This window comes from Simochromis diagramma, unplaced genomic scaffold, assembly GCF_900408965.1.
Source record: "Simochromis diagramma unplaced genomic scaffold, fSimDia1.1 OVJJ01000413.1, whole genome shotgun sequence".
Classification (NCBI taxonomy): domain Eukaryota; kingdom Metazoa; phylum Chordata; class Actinopteri; order Cichliformes; family Cichlidae; genus Simochromis; species Simochromis diagramma.
Window position 1 is genome coordinate 2,058,328 of NW_024386948.1, and position 20,059 is coordinate 2,078,386.

The 20,059-nt window shown below is 41.6% G+C and overlaps 1 protein-coding gene across 14 annotated transcripts in view; it reads right to left on the reverse strand.

The window, feature by feature from the left end:
- The window catches only part of LOC120737595 (muscleblind-like protein 2a), a 68,928-nt gene that overhangs the window by 15,901 nt on the left and 32,968 nt on the right, over window positions 1-20,059 (reverse strand). For 3 of the 14 annotated variants that reach the window (XM_040038389.1, XM_040038388.1, XM_040038400.1), the window contains 7 exons: window positions 18,922-19,086; window positions 17,923-18,126; window positions 15,472-15,732; window positions 12,396-12,449; window positions 11,812-11,962; window positions 10,103-10,138; window positions 1,985-4,054 (listed from right to left, as the gene is read on the reverse strand). In XM_040038389.1, the coding sequence (XP_039894323.1) occupies window positions 3,930-4,054; window positions 10,103-10,138; window positions 11,812-11,962; window positions 12,396-12,449; window positions 15,472-15,732; window positions 17,923-18,126; window positions 18,922-19,086 (996 nt within the window). In that variant the 3' untranslated portion in view covers window positions 1,985-3,929. Of the gene's footprint in view, window positions 1-1,984; window positions 4,055-8,982; window positions 9,078-10,102; window positions 10,139-11,811; window positions 11,963-12,395; window positions 12,450-15,471; window positions 15,733-17,922; window positions 18,127-18,921; window positions 19,087-20,059 lie in introns of those variants that run through there. The other 11 variants (XM_040038395.1, XM_040038391.1, XR_005696773.1 and 8 more) reach the window with 11 other exon arrangements.

The following is a 20,059-nucleotide window of genomic DNA, read 5'->3' on the forward strand; positions in this document are numbered from 1 at the left end:
TTTTAAGGCAGTGGGCTTTAGGGACCACCAGGGGCCCTCGAGAGGGCCTCTAATAAAAACTCTGGGTAAAGCAGGATGTTCGGCACTGCAGTAGACACAGCTACAGTACTGTTACTACTTAGAGCAAACATCTCTGTGGGTTACTGAAGAGAGAGTGTGACACAAACGAGATCCAAAGCAAAAATCATTACTTTAATTTTCTTTATTTCTTTCTTTCAATAGATTTTACACTATCTTGCTGGAACCAAAGAAACATTTGACTATAGAAACATAAAGTAGCACAAAATATATGCAAAAAAAAAAAAAACATTTAAAAATGTTTACACTGAAACTAGAAATCTGACGTGGGTCTTCTTGTCAATTGGTTTTCATGTCTTGACTTTGTTGGTGAGGTACACTGCAACAATGATGACACAGGCAGCCACATTTCTTAACCTTCAGTCTCTGGTATAGTGTCCTCTGCTGGCTAAAGCTGTGAATTGCATGTTCCATTGTAAGGCAATGGGACCCAAACGATTTCACTCACAGATTTGGGAGACAGGAAGTAAAGATCGGTGACTGTTTGCTCTGCTGCAGTCTCCTCTCACTTTTGGCCTTGTGACGCATACGTTAGAACCTTAAAAAAATGATTTCCGATATAAAGATTCATAGTTCAAATGAAACTCTGAAGGGATTTGAGAAGAGAAAGAGAGAGACCCACTTAGGTCTGTTTAATAAATTTCATAAGAGCTCTTTAAAACATAAAACCTTAAGTACGATGGACTCAAGATAAGGCAAAGTGTTTGGATAAGTTGAGTCTGCTCAGTCGGCCAACTGCTCAGAAAGTGCTGTTACCATCAGTCAATCATTGCCAACACAATAAAAAAAAAAACATTTCAAGAGAAAGTCCATACACAGGGGGCACCAAATAAGGACATTTTGTGTACAGACATTTTTTTTTATTCACTAGAAACATTCAGTACGTTATAATTTAGTAAGAAAAGAAAAGATTGTTTTCTCTCATGCAACGTGTTGAATTGAAGTCATTTACTGGTAATATCTGCCATTTACTGATGAACAGATTTACCCTTGAAGGAAGTGAAAAACAGAACAGATCAATAAACAATATGAAAGTGCAATCCTAAAGACTAGTGATACATAAGCCTCGAATAAAATGTATCTGTGTGGAACCTAGAGGTCCTTTGTCAGGGGGAAAGTTGAACATCTTATTAATTTATAGATTATTTAGTTCTTATATTTATATATATATATTTTATATATATTTATATGTAATCTATGTAACATCGATGAATTTTATATCTCTAAGTGTTACAGTCACAGCACTATAGAGGCTGTTACTTACTAATGAAAATATTAGGTCATTGTCATAATCTCAGAGAAGAATAAGAAATGTTCATATCTTCTTTACAATCTACCTTGTACAGTGTTCTAGCAAAGAAAAAAAAAACAGAAACAAAAACCAACTTAACAATGTCATTTACAAAAATACCCAACTTTAGTAATTGCAACATCTGGTTGCCACTGCAACAAGTTATGTTATGAAATACTATTATACTAGAGTGAAAAGTACATCTTTTTTGAAATTTTCTTTGCTTTTTTTGGTAAAATGTCATCTATACAATAAACATTTTTTTTCCCAACAACACAAGCAACTCTATAACTATGCTCATTACTGCAACACCGTGATCGTTTCTATGGATGAGAAGGCAAGAAAGGTCCAGTAGCTTTCCATCGAGGGGAGGGCTGAGGGCGGGTCGACGTTTAAACCCCTCCCACTCAAGACGTGCGCAACTTCTCATTCGCCGGCCCCCTACGGGTTAGACCTTGAAATGACCAACCGTGCAGAACGTAGCACAGCTCAATAAATTACATTCATTTCAAAATAGAATAGTTTACAACATTGTGTTTTCTTTTTCTGACTAAAATTTTGACCAAGAGTAACATAAGATAAATTACAACAAAATAGAAATTTTTTTTTTTTTAAACCACCTTCCACAAATATTACACACAGATCAGAACGTGTGTGAGGACATTCAAAGTGAATGAAACTCAAAAAAAAGCATGATTGTGGATTGTCGATGTTAATCAAGCACCATGAAATTACATCCGAATTTTGAAGAATGTCAAATAAAATTTAGTATAATGAGTTAAAACACACCGCTAGTCGTCAAAATACAAAAAAAGAAAAAGAAAAAAATGTTGGTGTAAAATGACCAAAGAACATTTTATGCTCTAAAAAAACAAAAACAAATGATTGTTCCAGGAGGTGGAGGGATTTTTTTTAGAGAGGGGGGGAGGTTCAAACATACTTTGATAGTAGACACAACACAAACTCTTAAATAACTTTGAATACATTTCTAGAACCATGAATATAAACTCTCAAAATAAGAGACACTTTACATACATTACACAGTTTACAATACATGTTTGTCTCACTCACGTTCCTCATGTAAACTATTCAGAACCATGGTAAGAAACAATGGTACACTGTGAAAGTCACCAAACATTCTACAAAGCTATTTTTGATTTGTCGTTTCTTACGTTTCTTTTTCAGTAAAGTCACTTGTGATGTTAATGAGCGCTTAGCTGGAAATCTCCTTCCAGGGACGCCAAAAAGTGTGATGTCTTTTCCCCAAAGAGTCCTTGTAGCTCTCGACAGCCCAGTGTGTTGTGTCTGTGACTTTTTAGTGATACACTCTGGATGCAAGTGTTGTTGATGAGTAATTTTTTTAGGCACTTCTACAGTTTTCTAAAATGGAACAGGATTATCGGTGATAGTAGGGTTGGACAGAACAACCGACGGTCACAGATAGCCCTCCAGTTGAAGTTCAAGTCATCTGTTTGCTTGACGAGTGTCGTCGAATGCACCGTTTTTTTTTTGTGTGTTTTTTTTTTTTAATTGTTTAGTCTTAGCACTTAAATCCTTCACCCTCCTCCAGGTAAAAAGCTCTCCTACCAGGCTTGGTGTCACCATCATGTGCCAGATCCCACTTTAAGTCCCAGTCTGCCGGCAGACCATCAGTCTCTAACACACACGCACACATGCACACGCACGCACACGCACGCACACACACGCACAAGGCTTGGCATGTCTGGAACAAACCGTCGCGCTTTGCTGAGCCCTTGGCACACACCCCAGCCTTCAGGCTTTTTCGGTAATGGCCACGACTATCTTCCGACTTCTCCTGTCACGACTGCATGCACAATCTATCAAAGATCTGAACCCAGCAACGCAACTAAAAAAGATGGCGAGTGGGTCCTATTTGCAGTGTGGGCAATGGCAAAAGAAAAAAAAAAGTGACCTCTTCCAAGCCTCAACTTTGGCAAGATGTTTCCAGAGATGAAAAGTTGGCAGAGGGAAGGGAGGGAGGAGCTTCATCATGGCATCTTAACAGCATCGGGTGGCAGATGAGGGTCGCGCAGGAGCCCTCGCAGGGACAATCACACGATGAGCTCATGAGCCTGGCTGCCCTGAGGACATTCAACTTTGCAGAGAGAAAAGCAACGACCGCAAGACGAAAAACCCTCGTGAAAGCATCGCGTGCGTAGGTGTGTTGTGCATGGGGTCTCTGTGACTCTTCCTTGTCTTCAACATTAAACACTATACTTTCATATAGTGCAAATCAAACATCTGTGTTTTTCTTGACTAACCAAAGGGATGAATATTGTGCAGGTTGGTTTTTAGAATAAATATGCAAGAAGAGGAGATCCACGGTATTCTGAGAGAACAGTTGTTAAAATGACCTCTATAGTGTGTCTGCTATGTATGTACTATACATAAGAATATTTTTTGATGTTTTATTGTTAATAGTTTTTTTTTCTAGCAATACATACAGTATATATCTTTTTATTTTTTCCTGTGTGTGTGTGTGTGTGTGTGTGTTACACCGGTACTGCAGTTCTTATGGTTAAATTGAAGTGTTACACTCTTAGCATGCAGGTTGCTGGACCTCTATGGGAGAGGTTAGGTAGTATTTACAGAGGGGATGTTTTGGGTTTCCTAGTGCAGCTTCTTGACACTCCGTTCCCTTCCTGACGCTTACTTCAGGATAATCTGCAAGACAGAGACAGAGAAAGCAACAACAAAGAAAAAAAGAGAGAGAGCGTTTCAGTTTACCTATAAGACAGAAATACAACTTTATCTGCACACACTATTGTGTTTAAAAGTTTTGGAAATTCTTTATAAATCAAAAGACTAGCACTACAGCTAAAAAAATGTGGAAATGTTTTTGGAAGAAAATCAACTTTGTTTATTTCTAAGATTACATAAAATTGATCAGAAATATTGTAAAACACAATCTTCCTCCTCTCACCCCCAACCTGTCAGACAGCTGACCTGCTCTGAGCCTGTTTCTGCCCGAGGTTTCTTCCTGTTAAAATTGAGTTTTTCTTTCCCACTGTCGCCAAGTGTTTGCTTATAGGGGTTGTTTGATTGTTAGGGTTTTCTCCCTATTACTGTATAAATACACAGAGCCCCATATCCAGCTACAAGCAACCCTGTATTCAAGTGGAGCATGTTGCTATCTAATGCAAAATGTAAAGAAGCAATAAATCTGAGCGTCACCCTCTGTGGCTTTCTAGCATTCCTAACAACAAACCTAATAAGACACTTAAATCCCCGTCACCTAGTCAAACATTTTAAAGAAGCTAACAAAGAAAAAGTGGTTAAAGCTAAAGCTATTCGGAGTTTCGAGCTAGCCACAAGCCAGCAGCCTCGGTATGAGCAAAGGATCAAAGCAGATAAGTGGAAAAATATGAAGATGAGTGAAAAACAGAAAAGTGTCGACGTCCTGTTACTCAGCAGCTTTTAACACACTGAAAAATGTAGTACCTGAACTTTATTTTCTTCGATAATTCTGCTGCACCTGCTTTTGTTTTTGTATAAGTATCGTACATCAGATAAATATGTGTGTAAAACTCATTTTCAGCGTTTTCTCCCTTCCAGGAGAAAAGCACTTCATTTTCGTTGGTTTCACACAGAGAAGACTATTTAATTGTAAAGTCTAACAACTAATTTATTATGAAAATAATATTCTGCATTGAAGTGAAGTTGATTTTTGTTTGAATGTGTTGTCATTGACGTTGTTGGAATCATTAAAAAATAGCAATTGGTGCATCTCTAATCATTTTATTTTGGTTCTAATAAATGACAGCTGTTCGAGCTGAAGATTTCATACAGCACCTGCTGCCTGCGGGCCCTTGCTGTTACCACAACAGATAGAAAAGGTCCTCAACTGGCATCTTCATTAAATGGTACTGGTAAATGGTACCTGCTACATCCAGATTATTCAGCTGTTATTGGCATATCTTTATTGAGCTTCAGAAAAAAAGCTCATTTTTTAAAGGAGATTTTGAGACTATAGACAAAACCTGCAAAGTCTCAGCTGTGCTTGCATGACACAGTAGTATTTTAATATGATAAACGTGGATGATGTAACATTATGGATCTTTGTTATCTCTGCAAAATTCAGACCTAATAGAAATATGATTCCATTACCCATAAATGCATTTTATATTGTGACATTTCTGATCAATTTAATGTCAGATCAAATATAAATCTAGATCTGGATCAAATCTGCCTTTTGTCTGATTAAACAAAGTCCTTGTTAGTCTGACAGTTTCTAAAGCCTCCTTTACAATAATGCAATAACTATAACAATATATATTTTTTTAATTTTAAAAAATAGCCAGGTGTGGAGGTGTTGAAGTAGGAACAACTCAAACTTATCTCAGGGTGTTATTTGCACTGTTTCAAATCATTAGTTGAGCTGGTTAGCGTTAAATTAGTACGGCTGCTTTACAGCTCCTCATATGTGCTCAAGAGGAGGCTGTGACGAACTATGAAACTTTTCCTTTTAGATTCAGTCCATGTGGCATATTGTGCATAATCATTGCTCTGAAGCAGACTGACACCAAAGCAACAGGTAGGAGGTGTTTACCACAACAACAATGTGTGAGAAAGGTCAGATGAGCACAGATAAGTATTTGCCAGTGAATAATACATATCTGTCTTACTGATGAGCTGTGGCAACATCACCAGCTTGGTGTTTCATGCAGATAAGAACCAAGCTTCTAACTATTTGCAAATAGCATTTGACCCTCGTCTGGTAACCTCGGTTTGTATTCTCTCTTTAAGAGATTAAGCCTAAACCGCCACACAACAAAGAGAAAGCGAGACAGTGTGAGACTGTCTATAAGGGGGGGCTGACAGGTAGGAGAGATGCTGGCTGCCATCATGTGGGCGCCACTGGCAGCAAGCCAACGCAGAACAAAGCCACATGACGCTTGTTAATAGACAATGGACGGCCAGCAAAGGACAGAAGCCGCTGGTCACACCACACATCACAGGAGGTCACCACAGTGGGAGAGAGCGTGTGATGTGCACAGGTCGAGAGAGAAGGCAGTGCAGTGTGCAAATTAGGGGAAAACATTTGGGCTGCCAGATGGGTGGGATTTAACAGATAGGACGCTACAAACTAATGCCAAGAACTGTTTGCAGGTCCTGTTTGCCTTTGATTTGGTGCAGTGATACCAGCAGCGTGTTTCAGCCCAGAACGAGTCAGAGAGACAGCAGACGAAGATGACGTGCTGCAAAATCACAGCGGACATTTAAACTGCTGTACTTCCTTTTTTACGCCTTAATATCAGCTAATTATAAGAACTGCACGGTATCACAGTGACCTAGTTTGCAAATTTCATAAGATGAAATATTAATTAAGTGATAAGAATTAAAGCAGGTTCCCTCTACAGCAAGGTGAAGCATCCAACTCTTATGCTCCAGCTGAAGAGCTCCTCGACATAACAATGTGTAATTCTACTTGAGCATAATCTTCCCATCAGTCCAGCAGCCAAAGCGATCCCCTCTAGGCTGCAAGTCTGAGTCGACTGCAGCACAGCGACAGCAGAGGGTGCTGCAACTTCACAATCTCCAGTAATATGTAGCACTTCACAACTGGAGACCCCGGCAGCATTAGGACATGCTTAATATGTGCAAGGACATGCAACGATGTGCGTCGCACGAATAGTTCAGAAGGTCATGAATCGACCAGACTCCTGAGGTCTTAACGAGTGTCAGCATCCTGGCGTCACAGGGGTGTGTAATACCCTTTAGACACAGATTTCCTCGGCTGAACACGACGCCCAATTAATTATCGAGTTCGGCTCAAACTGTCTCGGCCCAGGATTTATGTTAAAGAACCAATATAATAACCAAAGCTAAAAAGCTGACGGCAGGCCGCTAGTATCGGGACAAATGCACCACTGTTTAGGACAGAGTGACGTCGGCAGCCCCGTACCCTCAGAAAATGCCTGGGTGTGTATTTGGAAAAGCCATATGATTTTTATGACTGCACTGAATGCAGCACAGCTGGTGATTACAAGGGCTAACTGTGTCCGAGGCCCTGCTCATACCTGGCATTAGCTGGAGGGATCTTTATATGGGCTGGAGAGGAGGTGAGAGAAAGAGTCGGGTAGGGGGTGGAGTGTAAGTGGGGGGGGGGACAGACGGAGACAGAGAGCAAAGGCTGACGTCAGTGTTTCTCCGGCTCCTTGTCCCACATGCATCTTTAAAGAGCAGCTCTGCTTCCTGCTGCTACTGCTGCTGCATGCCAATTACAGGAAGAGTCGGTGACTCACAGGAAGTGCACACGCTGCTGGCCTATGAGGGGCAATAAAGCGCACAAGTGGTGGGACCAGACCCGTGGTTAATGATGGAAAGGGGATCTTGGAGAAAGCATTTATGTTCCTTTTTTTAATTTGAAATGTGAGCAGTCATTTCTTACGGTGAGAGCTCTAATCTTGATGTTAGATATCACTTTTATAGGCATCATGAAAATGTTTAATTTCAAGGAAATGTAAGGGTTTTTTTCACATTGAGACAGTAAGCAAAAGTACAAAAAAAGAAAAATATTGAGGAGCAGAGTCTGAAAAAAGAGGTGGGGAAGGATTATATTGGTCCTTGGTATAGTAGTAGGCACTGCTATTATAATAAGTGAGATAATTTTACGCATTTATTTGCGTCTTTCGTCGTGTTGTCATGTTGAGTGTTTTCCTAAATTCAATTAAGACACACATGCCGTGTGGTGGAAATATTTTTCATGTGCTCGCCCGTGTGTCCTCAGCGTACCTCGATACAGAACTACCAGTAAATGATTGCCAGCTGCATGAGGCCGGTGTGCCAGCATTGTGCTGAAATTTCCAGGTTTAAAATGGGGCACACATGCGTCACTCTGGCATTCAAAAACCTGGCCTTGCTTCCCTGGCTCTTGCTTGACACGTGGCAACAGGAGAGCCGCCGATCAGGGGCCATTTTTAGACAGCTTCTGTGATCTTTTTTTTTTTTTCCTGCGTCTCTCACCCTGACAAGTGTAGCCTAGAACTGTTGCCTCACATGATTTATTCTCCCTTTTATCCTGCAACCAGGAAAAGGTAAAAAGGTGAAGCCGAGAGGAGTGGAAAACAGGAATAGATCCAACATAGCTGCTGTTACGAACCGGCTGTTAGGTGCTGCGGAAATCGTCTGTGTGTATTTGCTTGAACGTGTGTGTTTGCAGAGCACACAAGCAGTACAGATGAGGCCCCTACTGCAGATGGAGAGGCTTATTTGACGACAACAACAAGAAAAGTGGAAAATAAAACTAATTTTAAAAAACAAACAAAAAACAAACAGAACATGCAAAAAAAGACAAAAATCAGGAAGTAATGCAACACAACACAACTACTACTTGCAAATGTGGGAGCTCTGAAGAAGTGCTTGTCGGGTTTGCCTAATGGGGGCTGTGATTTATAAGAGGTACACTGCTTTTTGCTTTAAATTGTCTAGAAAACACCCACTCACAGGCTTTCATGCCAGTGTGAGCGTGCTCCGTGCAGGTGCACCGATGGACAGATGGGGATGGGCTAGGTGTGGGTTAAGGTTATCGCAGCCCAGTACTTATTCAGAGCTCCGGGGACTGATGAAAGAAAGCTTTAAAAGGAGCAAACCTGATTGGCTGGTGCTGTTGCTGCGTAGGGGACACTTGTGGCAGGAGTTGTTGCTGCAGAGACAGTAGCAGGCGTAGCACTGTACATCATTGGGACTTTGTTTTGAGGGTAGGAAAGGGGAGAGGGGAGGAAGAGGAGGAATGGGGGGAAGAGGGAAGGAGGTGGTAGCAATGGACAGGTAGGTGGAGCATTATGGTAGTTGTGGTAACAGTTGTGGTGCGTGCATGGGTGCGTGCATGGGTGCGTGCATGGGTGCGTGCGTGCATGTTGACGGGGTTGTTGTTTATTTTTTGTTGTTGGTGTTGATGGTGGCGGATGTTACAGAGAGCCAGCAAGCCATCGTTAGGGTTACACCGGCAGATGGCATGCAACCATTCACAATGCAAAGCAAAGGAGGTCAGGAAGAAAGAAAGAAAGGAAAAGAGAGCATGGGAGAAAAAAAAACAAGAGGAGAGAAGCTGATTACAATCACAAGTAAGGAAATTTATGTGGAAAATCAGTTTGCTGTTTTTCCCAGAGAAATTAAAGGGCACAAGACACCAATTATGATGAATCGATGGCATGGGGATGGGAACTTTTGGATTCGTGTGGGCTGACGAGTCAAACAGCAGAGATGAGAGATCTTAAAAACCCAAGTGGCTGTTAGGGCTTATTTCTAGTCATTAGTTTACCTTGTTGCTAATGTTGGACCTGCTGATGTTATCAGCTGAATTTTTGGTAATTCCCATCCCCTGTTGTGCAGCGACAAATGCTCCGGTTTGTGTGTAATTTCTCTGGGAAACTGATTTAAATTTCCTGATCAACACAGCACAGCAAACAGACAAAACTATCCTACAGCTTAAGAACAGATCAGTCTGCGGCGTCCACGCTAACACTTTAAACATTAGCAAAAGAGTCAGTCAGCGGCGAGACGAGCGCTGAAAAGTCACATCTCTTCCAGGTGAAACAAAACGGGCAGCTTGATAATAACTCACAAGTGTTCGAATCATGTCCTTTTGTCTCACCTGCAAGGGGGGCTGCAGATAGTGCCCACTCATACCCCCACCCCTCCATCCCCCAAAACTCCCACCTAAATCAGACAGTGTGTGTGAGAGAGAGCAAATAGAAGGTCAGAACCTACCAAGACTGCTAGCGGGAGTCATGCACAAGACTGACCCTGTTGTGTTCATGCAGAGAAAGATAAAGAGAGAAAGGGGGGAAACAGAGAGGGAGAGAGAGAGAGAGGGAGAGAGAGAGGAGGAAATAAATGGGTTAATCGAGAGGAAGGAGAACAACAAGGTTAGACAAGACACACAGAAAAAAAAAACCCAAAAGGCTTGAGGACTTCACTCAGCTCAGTTGCTATTGTTACTGGAGCAATGTCGGCTGATTATGAAAGCAAGCAGAGATGTATTAAGTTGTTGAGTTATTTATTAGTTAGAATACTGTTTATATGCAGCTGCAGCAAAGTTTAACATAAAGCAAACTTAGGTACGGACAAATCTGGACAAGTTTAGCAAAGTGCAATGCAGCGCTAATGTAAGTCTGTCTGTCCAGTTTCTCCATTTTTCAGGGAGTTTTTCCCGAGGTCAGAGGATATTCATTTTTGGTCACATATTGTATTAATGTGTCATTTCAGGCTGCACAATATTTAAAAAAGACTTGAGCCTGCTCGTATTGTATGTTAGGCTTTTTACAACAACATGCTGTTCTGCATGTTTCTTGTTTTGGAATTTCTGAATAGCTGCACATGATTAAATGATCATATCAAAAAATAAACAGACAAAGAAATCACACTTTTTGGTAAAAAAAAAAAGAGGCAAGAATAAAACTGAAGAGGTGTGCCAGACAGCAGCATCATGCAGTATCAGTACAATGATGTGCACAGGCTTCTATCCAGATCAGATGGAGATACGTGGGCTTTTTACTGTACTCAGGTAAGCCTCCATCACATACATATTACAGGCAAACAACTCCTGAGACTTTTCTTTTTATCTTAACTTTGAAGAAACCCCACCTATCTGAAATGTAAAAGGTTAGTAAAAAAATGCAACTGTGAGCCAGGCTACGCCCCACACACAGATACACACAGAGGAAGGGATGGATGAAGCACCATTAGGAATCCCGTACCAAGGGAAACAAAAAGAGCAGGCAGGTAGTGAGAAGAGCGAGGGATAGGAGTCTTATCCTCATGAGTCATGAGTGTGGCTACAGGCTACCATATTAGCTGCAGTTAACTCATTTAGCAAGTGACTCAAGGGCCCTTCAGGTACTGCTATTTTCTGTGCGAGAAGCAGACAGAGCGTTCATTTGCGGGTAAAAAACACTGAATAAATTTGGTAAAACTGGAATAAAATTATCGCCAAAATAACAATAATCACCATATTTTGTATATTTTAGTATTGCACTTGTGCTGAAACAGTTGGGCTTGTTTTGCTCCTTTGTATGCTTGGGGATTAGACTGGCAGGTGTATCATATTGAGGTGGTAATATATGATAGCTTTCATTGCTCTGATCAAAGCGCGCACTGCCCTTCCACCTGGCAGCAATTATGTGTTTATATTTGCAGGCACTAGATCAAAGTTTTAGGGATGGCGCAGTGAATATTGAAAACACACCCTCACAGCGAAGGCCTTTATTAGCATCACTCAAATAAATCCATGCCAAAAGATGAAAATTAGGCTAAACAGATGTAAACGGTCATTTGAGAATCCCCTCTTTTATGCGTGTGAAGCTCCAAAACAACAACACGTTTGGAGGATAGCTGTGTGTCTGTGTGTGCGTGCGTGCTCCGCATACCTATGAGTGCTTTGCTTCTATCTGCATCTGCGCGCTGCGTGTGTGTCTTACCTGTGGGAAAGAAAGCGGGCTGCTGGAGCTGTGCGTTGGCCAGCGCCTGCTGGTAGTGCAAAACACTGGGGTTGAACAGGGAGCTCGCTCCGTTGCTCTTCTCAAGTGCTGGTCTCTTTGGTAGGGGCTGGAGGACGCCGTGGGGGAACGCCTAGCCACCGACAACACACACACACACACAACAGGAGCACAGCAGATTTGAACTGTATACTCACACAAGTCGACACTAACATTTCCTAAATCTGGTATTTGTCTATGCACAGCACAAGAAGGCAAAAATGGAAACTTACTGTAACTATCACAAGGACAATGAGAAACTACACCGTAGCAGGGCAATCGTCAACAACACATTAAAGAAAGTGCGATAGCTGGAGTTATTTTAACATTACATTGTAGTTGTTCAGTTAACAAATGTACAGTACAATCTAGAGTTGCCACTGGTGATCATAAATGATACGTATTTATATCATTAAAGTCTTTTACAGGGTTTCACAAAAAACAAAAGAGCCAAATTAAATTTTGTGAGTGGCTACAGTACAATTAAAGAAGCTACATGCAAAGCAAAAGGTGAAAGGTCAAAGTACCAGGTCTACAGTTGCCTCGAGGGGTCGCTTCATTGCTTTGGCAGTCGACTGAGTCTTTAATTAGCAGGCAGCGAGCACATGATGGCAGTGGGCCAATGGGATTCAAGCGTATTAACATACAGGTAACAGCAAGCAGAGGTGCGTCATGGGGGACAGCATTGCATTGTGGATAGGTGAGAAGGAAAAAAACAAAAACAAAAATAATCTGAATGCAAGTATACCACATACAAAACAATAGGCATGCACATAAACAAAAATTTGTTTTGTTTCGTTTACTTTAAAGAAACATTGCTACTTTTTGAATTAGTACAAAAGCCAAAAAAAAGCATCTACAATTAAACTTTGGTTAAAAAAATAAGCAAGATTCTACAATGTACTCCAAAGCTACCGGGAAAGCATTTAGTAACTAACTACTTCTGAACAGCAAGAACAGAAAAGTAGTACGCTAAACACGACTGGCTCAGACTAGGAATATTGATCTGACACTTGATGTGAGATCTGCGCTGAAGTTCTCAGCAGTGTTCAAAGTAAGACACTACAGACCTACGCACACAACCATTAAGGCGCTCCTGGAGAAAGCTAACCTATTTGATGACGTGAGGTGGTTCGAGGCTGACAAACGTTAAAATGTACACAGCAGACTCGGATGTGAGTGAGGTAAAAAAAGACACAGCCCTCACAACCAGCAGCAAGAACTGGATACCTTTGTGAAGGCAAATTTAAAAAAACAAAACAAAACAAAAAACTACAAATTAGTACAGTTACTAGCAAAGGCTAACAAAAATAGTTTAACAATCACATCCTTCTCTGTAGCGTCAATTCAACCACAGACACATCCTCAAACTAAATCTGCGTTGTGAGGGTGTGTGGCGTTGTTAGGTGTGATCAATGAACTCGGGAAGGTGAGGCAACGTTACAGTTTAATAACATAATGTGGAGCTCTGTTTATTAAAATTCCTCTAATCTAACAAAGTAAAAATAAGTCATTTTATATCAATTGTTTTTGTGCTAACTTCTTAAAAAACATCCTGATATTTGATGTCACTGCTGAGAGGGGAAAAAAAAGAAAAAAGATGACACGGGTGTGATGAACACAGCACTTAAGGGTCCATGCACAAGCCTATGCTTCATGTATGTGGGTTTTTTAATAGTATGTATGTATGTCCAATTAAACAGCAACAATGCATTGCTGATGCACCACAGAGTTAAACATTGCGGTTAGTTAAAATGAAAGATGCTCTATTAAAGTGACATGAAAAGCAAAGATGACTGCATTCGCCTTTGTAATGAGGAAGAAGATCACAGCATGGCAAGCAACACGTAATGTGGCACAGTAAAACAACATAATCTCAGTGAGAGGACCTTTTTACTGTAACTGCATCAGTTAATGTGTAACCTTATCTACTGTGCGCTTTATCCTATTTGCTTTAGATTTTAAAAAGTGAATTATGGATAATGGTATTACCTATTCACAGCAGTGCAGCAAAACAGGTTTTATGGGTCTCTGCTTCAATAAAAGGACTAAAAGAAAATTGGATTAAAGGTGCTGACTAAACAACTCGTTGTCCTAAGGTTAGCCCTCCTCACCTCTAGTGCAGAATCTGACTGCACAAGGTAATTTGGGAATTGGGTCATAAAGTTGATAAACTGGGGAGGAAGACGGGAGGAGTATGAGCAAAGGATTGTGAAGAGGATGCACCGGCAATATAAACTCGTGGTACCTTTAAGAAAACAGCGCAGTCAGGTCAACATCAGGTTACAGCGCCTTCGGGTCTCAAGGCCTTTTTTCTTATTTATGGATGCTTCAATTTGCTGTTGCTTGAATGCAGCTGCTAATATGTGCACACGCTAGCCTGCCTTATCATCCACGCTGTGGATCAGTCATGAAAGAAGAAGAAGGAGAGCAAGCAGCAATGGAGCCAGCCAATGAGAGGTGTGTGCGACGCACAAAGCATGCCCATGCCATGGAGGAAAAAAAGTCAGTGAGCACACTGGCGCAGTGCAAGGTGTGCGAGTGCAGTTAGCCACAGGATCATTCAAAAGAAGCCGCTCAGAGGCCGGGGAAAGGCGGGGCACAGCCAAGACATAATGCCAAACTCTTCTCACTGTCTCTCTGGCTGACTTGAATTCTGTCTGCTCCTCACATTGTTGGGGAAGTTTTATTTATTTATTTATATTTGGTCAAAATAAAGGCAGAGGTAGGATGCTGCATCCTCATCCGTCCCAAATTCAATTTGTACTGATCTGCAGAGAACCGCACTTATCATTGAGAGCAGTGGGGTTGGATGAGGGGGTGAGCCAGGATATTGTCTTTGTACGAAACAAGGGCATTGGAAAATAAAAGAGGACTGCAGAGAGATAATAACAGATTGTTCTTGCGGAGTTACACTGATTTGTTTAGGTCTCGCTAAACCCTTTTTATTCTATACAAAGGCCACTCTTTGGGATGACTATTGTTGGTGAATTGTGCACTGGAGTCCACTAGAAAAAACCCGGCAGAGGTGGGTAGGTTTTGTGCAGTAATAAAGCAGTGCTCCACATTTTATGTTACTGTAGGTGACACGGTCAGCAACATGTGCTTAGGTTTCGTGTACGTCAAGATGATTTGGATTAATGTTTTGCCTTCAGAGGGCCTATGTGTTATGTAGTCTAACTAGTACAAACTTTACTCAGAAGGGTCTCTTGATCTGAAACATTATGTGATTTGTATAAAGGCAGGTAGCACCAGGCACAGCAGTTTTATTACCACCTCCCCTCTGCTATAATAAATTAGATTTCACTGTGATATACTGTATATATTATGTTGTGCTTCTTATGTCTATCCATAAAACTTCCAATCATCATTTATTTGATGCACAAATAATAGAAAAAAGTATAAAAGTTTTCCACAGCCTCAACTCTTAGAAAGTTCAAGGTATGCTGTATATAAGAGCTATAAAACAGCCCATCTAAATGTTACAAGCTCTTCCACTATAAACACTAAACAAGCAGAAACCTTGTGAAACTAGTATGTTTGTGTCTTTCCTGCTCTACTGCTGTGAAGCCACGAGACACAGAAGGTGGGCTGTACTCTCACCATGGCTGCAGCTGTGGCAGCAGCTTGCGCAGCCACAGCTGTCTGGTTGGCCTGGTGTTGGGCGGCCTTAATCTTGGCCTGCAGGTGGGCGGGGGGGTGGAAGTACTTGCACTTCTCGCGAGAGCAGCGACTCTTGATGTAGTCCATGCACACGGTGACCGTGTTGTCGCTGGTGTCGATCATGGGGCTGTCGCTCGGGTGGGCGAAACGGCAGTCTGTCTCGCCGCGAGCGCAGTTGCCCCGCTGGAACTCGCGGCAAACCTGGAAGCGGGACAGTCACACGCACACAAGGACACACACGCACACAGACAGACACACATGGACACGTGCACACAGAGGAAACAAACACACGTAGAAGACAAAACAGTGAATGCTTTGGCTTTCAGTACATGTCAGGAAACAAAACAAGGCTGCTCTTATTGCTTTAGCTAGCAGCGGCTCCTTAAATTTCTTGTCATCTTAAAGCAAGATGACTCAAGCAGACATCAAAATCTTGATAAGATTATTAGATTTATCTTTAAGGATTTGAAATTTTGACATCTGACTGTTTTAACTATGACAAGCCTGAAACATCAGGGATTTTCCAGTCGAGAAAAGCTTCTGACACACCCAAAAGATGTCAAAGCCATTAATGCTGGGCATCATTTACTCAAATATTACCTACATTTCTGTTGATCAGATGATCAAAAACAACAGAATGCATGCATTTCTGTTCAATAAGAGATTGCTCTTTTGCTCTTTTTACATTGCTCTCACTGATAATGCTTACAAGCATAATCATCCTCCAAGTTTAATACTCCATAATAGAGCAAAAAGACTTTTTTTCACACAACGCCTATATGATAACAACAATAACAATTACCAACACATAATGAATTATGGCTGCAGTGGTTCATGTGAGTGTAAGGAGTGTGAGAAGCAGCACAGCGGGTTAATAAATAATATATTACATATATGGGAGAATATTAAAAGCACACTGTGAGATACTGTATAAACATTTGCCATATAGATTTATTCATAGTGATGCGCTTCTCTCCAAAAAGAAGATAACTGCAATAACACTCTTCTCTCAGCGTCCCCCAAAATAAAACGTATATGTGATACACATAATATTAAAAAAGGGAAAAATGAAAAAACATAATTTTGTGTTATTTGTTATTGTTTTTTTTAAATAAGGCTATTAATTAGTTTTGGACACAGTGTGAAAAGGGCTCAACAAAACATAACAAAACCTAAGTGTGTGTGTTCAACTGTTCAGAGGCTTGGGCGTAATCACAGGAGGGATCTGCTTTTGACTTCCACTCTAGGACTGAAACACACACACATATACAGGCACACACAGACATATACACACACACGTGTGCACGATGGCTTTGTGGGGGAGTATGTAAGTGTCTCAGAGGGATACTGTTTCATTAGAGGCTGCTTCATTCAGTTGCTAAGTGATAGCACTCTGCAGAAAAACACATACAGGCACACACCTACACATCACCTCTAGGTCTTAGGGAGATTATTGTTTATCTTTATAAATATAGCGGGGTAAAAAAACAAAACAAAAAAAAAAAAACTCCACTGCCTCACAATCACAGAGCTATTCTCATTCAGCGTCGTTTGCCAGGGGGGCAGATGGAGATGGCTGAAGTTGCTGAAAGCGTCCCAGCCGAACTGCGTCTGTCTAGCAAGTAGCAGTTTATCTTGAAAAAATTCCAATTACAAAATCTTCAATAACACCATCTTATTTATTACTTCTACAAGGCATAACAAAATCATACCCCTTAAGTTGTGTTCAAGGACATAGCTGATATAAGGATCTATGAGGAGAGGAGCCTAATACTGATGTTTCCATGAAAAATGATCCCCCCCTGAAAGACAAAGCCTGGATACGTGCTGGTTATAAAACAGCTACCGCAGTTACAAATCTCACAGCCTCTTTTTTTTTTTTTTAATAAAAGAAACATGATTTGAGATTTAATTGTTTTGCTCCCACTTAACTTTTTCAGAGCCTGAATTGTTTATTTGGACTCATTCCAAGGCAACTTCAAAGTGTATTTATTCACGTCATTTATAACTTGCTTATAAAACAGAATGCTAAAAACTTGCTTACCCTTTCAGGTCATTATCTAAGGTAAATTATACTACAAGTAGCCGCATTTAAAAAAGCTAATTCAAAGTGGAGAGTTTGTATATGGCTGTATTTTCATCGCTGCAAACTCTTGTGGTAACTAAAGGAAGTAGTTTGCATTTTTTACCAGTATAAAGAAAATCTTTGGAGAGAGCAGACATGTTTTTGGAAGTACTGCATCACAGAGGGTTCTGTAAAAGCTCCTGAACTATAAAGGATACTCATTTATAATCACAGTAAGATGCTACACTAATTACACTTCACAGCCTCAAAGAGTACATTCACTATGATTAAGTGCCATGCAGGAGAATTCTGATTGGGTGGGTCACCTCCAGCTTGTCAGTACGCAGAAGTTTCTGGTTGGAGGAAGAGCCAGCGGTCACGGAGACGGGCGGGCTGCCGGGGACGATAACCGGAGTGCTGGGCAGGATGTCTGTTGGCACCAGACCCATGCTGTGGGACATGGGAGTCAGGTAGGGTGTGTAGCTTAAACCTGCGCTGGACCCCAGCCCCTGGCTGACTGGAAACGTCTGCTGCAGATGGAGAGAAACGACAAGTTTATGACTGCTCTTTCAGTAGCTATTTTTCATATCCTTAATTAAAATGGTAAGGATAGATAAAAAAAAAATGCTGAACTGAAATATGATGGATGTAGGCAGGGACAGTGGGAAGTGGAGGGTGAAAGGCAGTAAGAGGGTATGGAGATGAGAAAGAAAGAGAGAAGTAAGGGGGAAAGAGACACCAAAGGCAAATGAACAGAGGGTGCAGCTGGGGAGAGAATGTGGCAGGTAGAGAGAGAGAGAGAGTGGGAAAGGGATCAGCTTGAGAAAAAAAGAGAGAGAGGAGTGTGAGAGTAGAAACAAGAGGAGGTTCAGTTTTTTTTGTTTTTTTTAACCGTTATGTATCCCAGGAAGATTTTGCTGAGCATGCACGTTCTTTTTTGGTTACACCTAGCACTAAACTGATGCAGTTAAACAAAGTCACACCTGGCAGCTACCCAGTGCAACCACAGTATAGGGCTGGCTGCTGAGCAACTCCCTGAGGACAGCTGGGGACTTTTTGTACGTTGCACAAGGGCATTACAAAAGCGAAGAAAAAATTTCTGATCTTCCAAGCCTGAGACGTAATCTAAAAACAGTCAAATCTGAGAGTTTAGATAACAATAAAGTACCTTACCAAAGACTGGATAAAGGTGTGTTGTAAGGCATATTTTCTCAGTGAATCGCATTGCTTGACGCCAAACTTTTTAATGCTAATCACGACAATGGAATTCACTGCTATTTTCTCAGAGAGACAATCAATTCCCACAGTAGCGAGTTCACACTAACCACAGGTTGCATGGTGGTGCCGGGGATCATAAACTGCATTTGTTGAGCCAACATGGCGGCAGCTGTCTTCTGCTGGATCAGGTTATTTCGCCCGTTGATCTCCAGCTGGGTCTTCAGGTGAGCAGGTGGGTGGAGGTATTTGCAGTTCTCTCGTGTGCAGCGACCCTGAGCACAAGTAAACAAATGTGATGGGGGAGAGGAAGGCGAGAGGGCGAGGGAGACAAAACAAGTCGTTAATGGTCCGAAAACTTCAACTCTCTCATCAACAGCATGAACAGAAAAGCAGCCAGTTTTTTGTTGATAAAGCTGAGTGTGACTAGGCTGTGGGCCTGCCTGAGGATGTGGCAGATACGTGGGCACTGACTCCAAAACATCAGGTGCTTGAAGGCAGCATACATATTCATACAGAGTGTGAAACAGAAATTCATGGGGATGGTTTGTGCTTTTGAGCAGAAACAACGCTATGGAAGATGATTACCATTTGATCTACTAGGTTTTTAACTGGAAGGTTAAAAGGTCATGCTTGCAACATGGACACACTGTCTACCTAGTATTCGTTGCAGATGGGGGGGGGGGTAGGCTTGCAGAGGCCATGGTGGATAAAGGCAATTACACTGTCAACCCAGAGGCTAACGGCAAACACAATAATCCAATATGGATCCAGGCTGCTGTGCTTACTGCAACGAGAGTGGGTGGAAGAGAGAGGGGAGAGGAGAGGTCAGGGGGGAGCGACAAAGTGAATGGTAGCATGAAAAAGGACTCTGGAGCTATGTGGAAGATGGTACATAAAGGCGAGGAGAGAAGAAGAAAAGATTTGGGCAGAACAGACTGTTCGGAATTAGCAGAGAGGACAAAGGTCAAGGAGACAACAGGAGAGATGACACATCTGGCATGACACGGCAAGTCTTGGTGAATGTGATCGAGAGAAGAAGGTAACTGAGCTAAGCTTAGCGCAGTCTCGCACAAACGTCTCTGCTGCTTTGTCCGAATGCCCCTTTAACTCCATGACACAGATGAGCGTCACCACAGTGGCCTGATTAGCATTATCATACTCATCACTCCTCTATATGAAAGTATGACAGGTCTGCCTAGCTTCCACGCAGTGATCGGTTATGACTGAGTTTAATTACACAAGCGC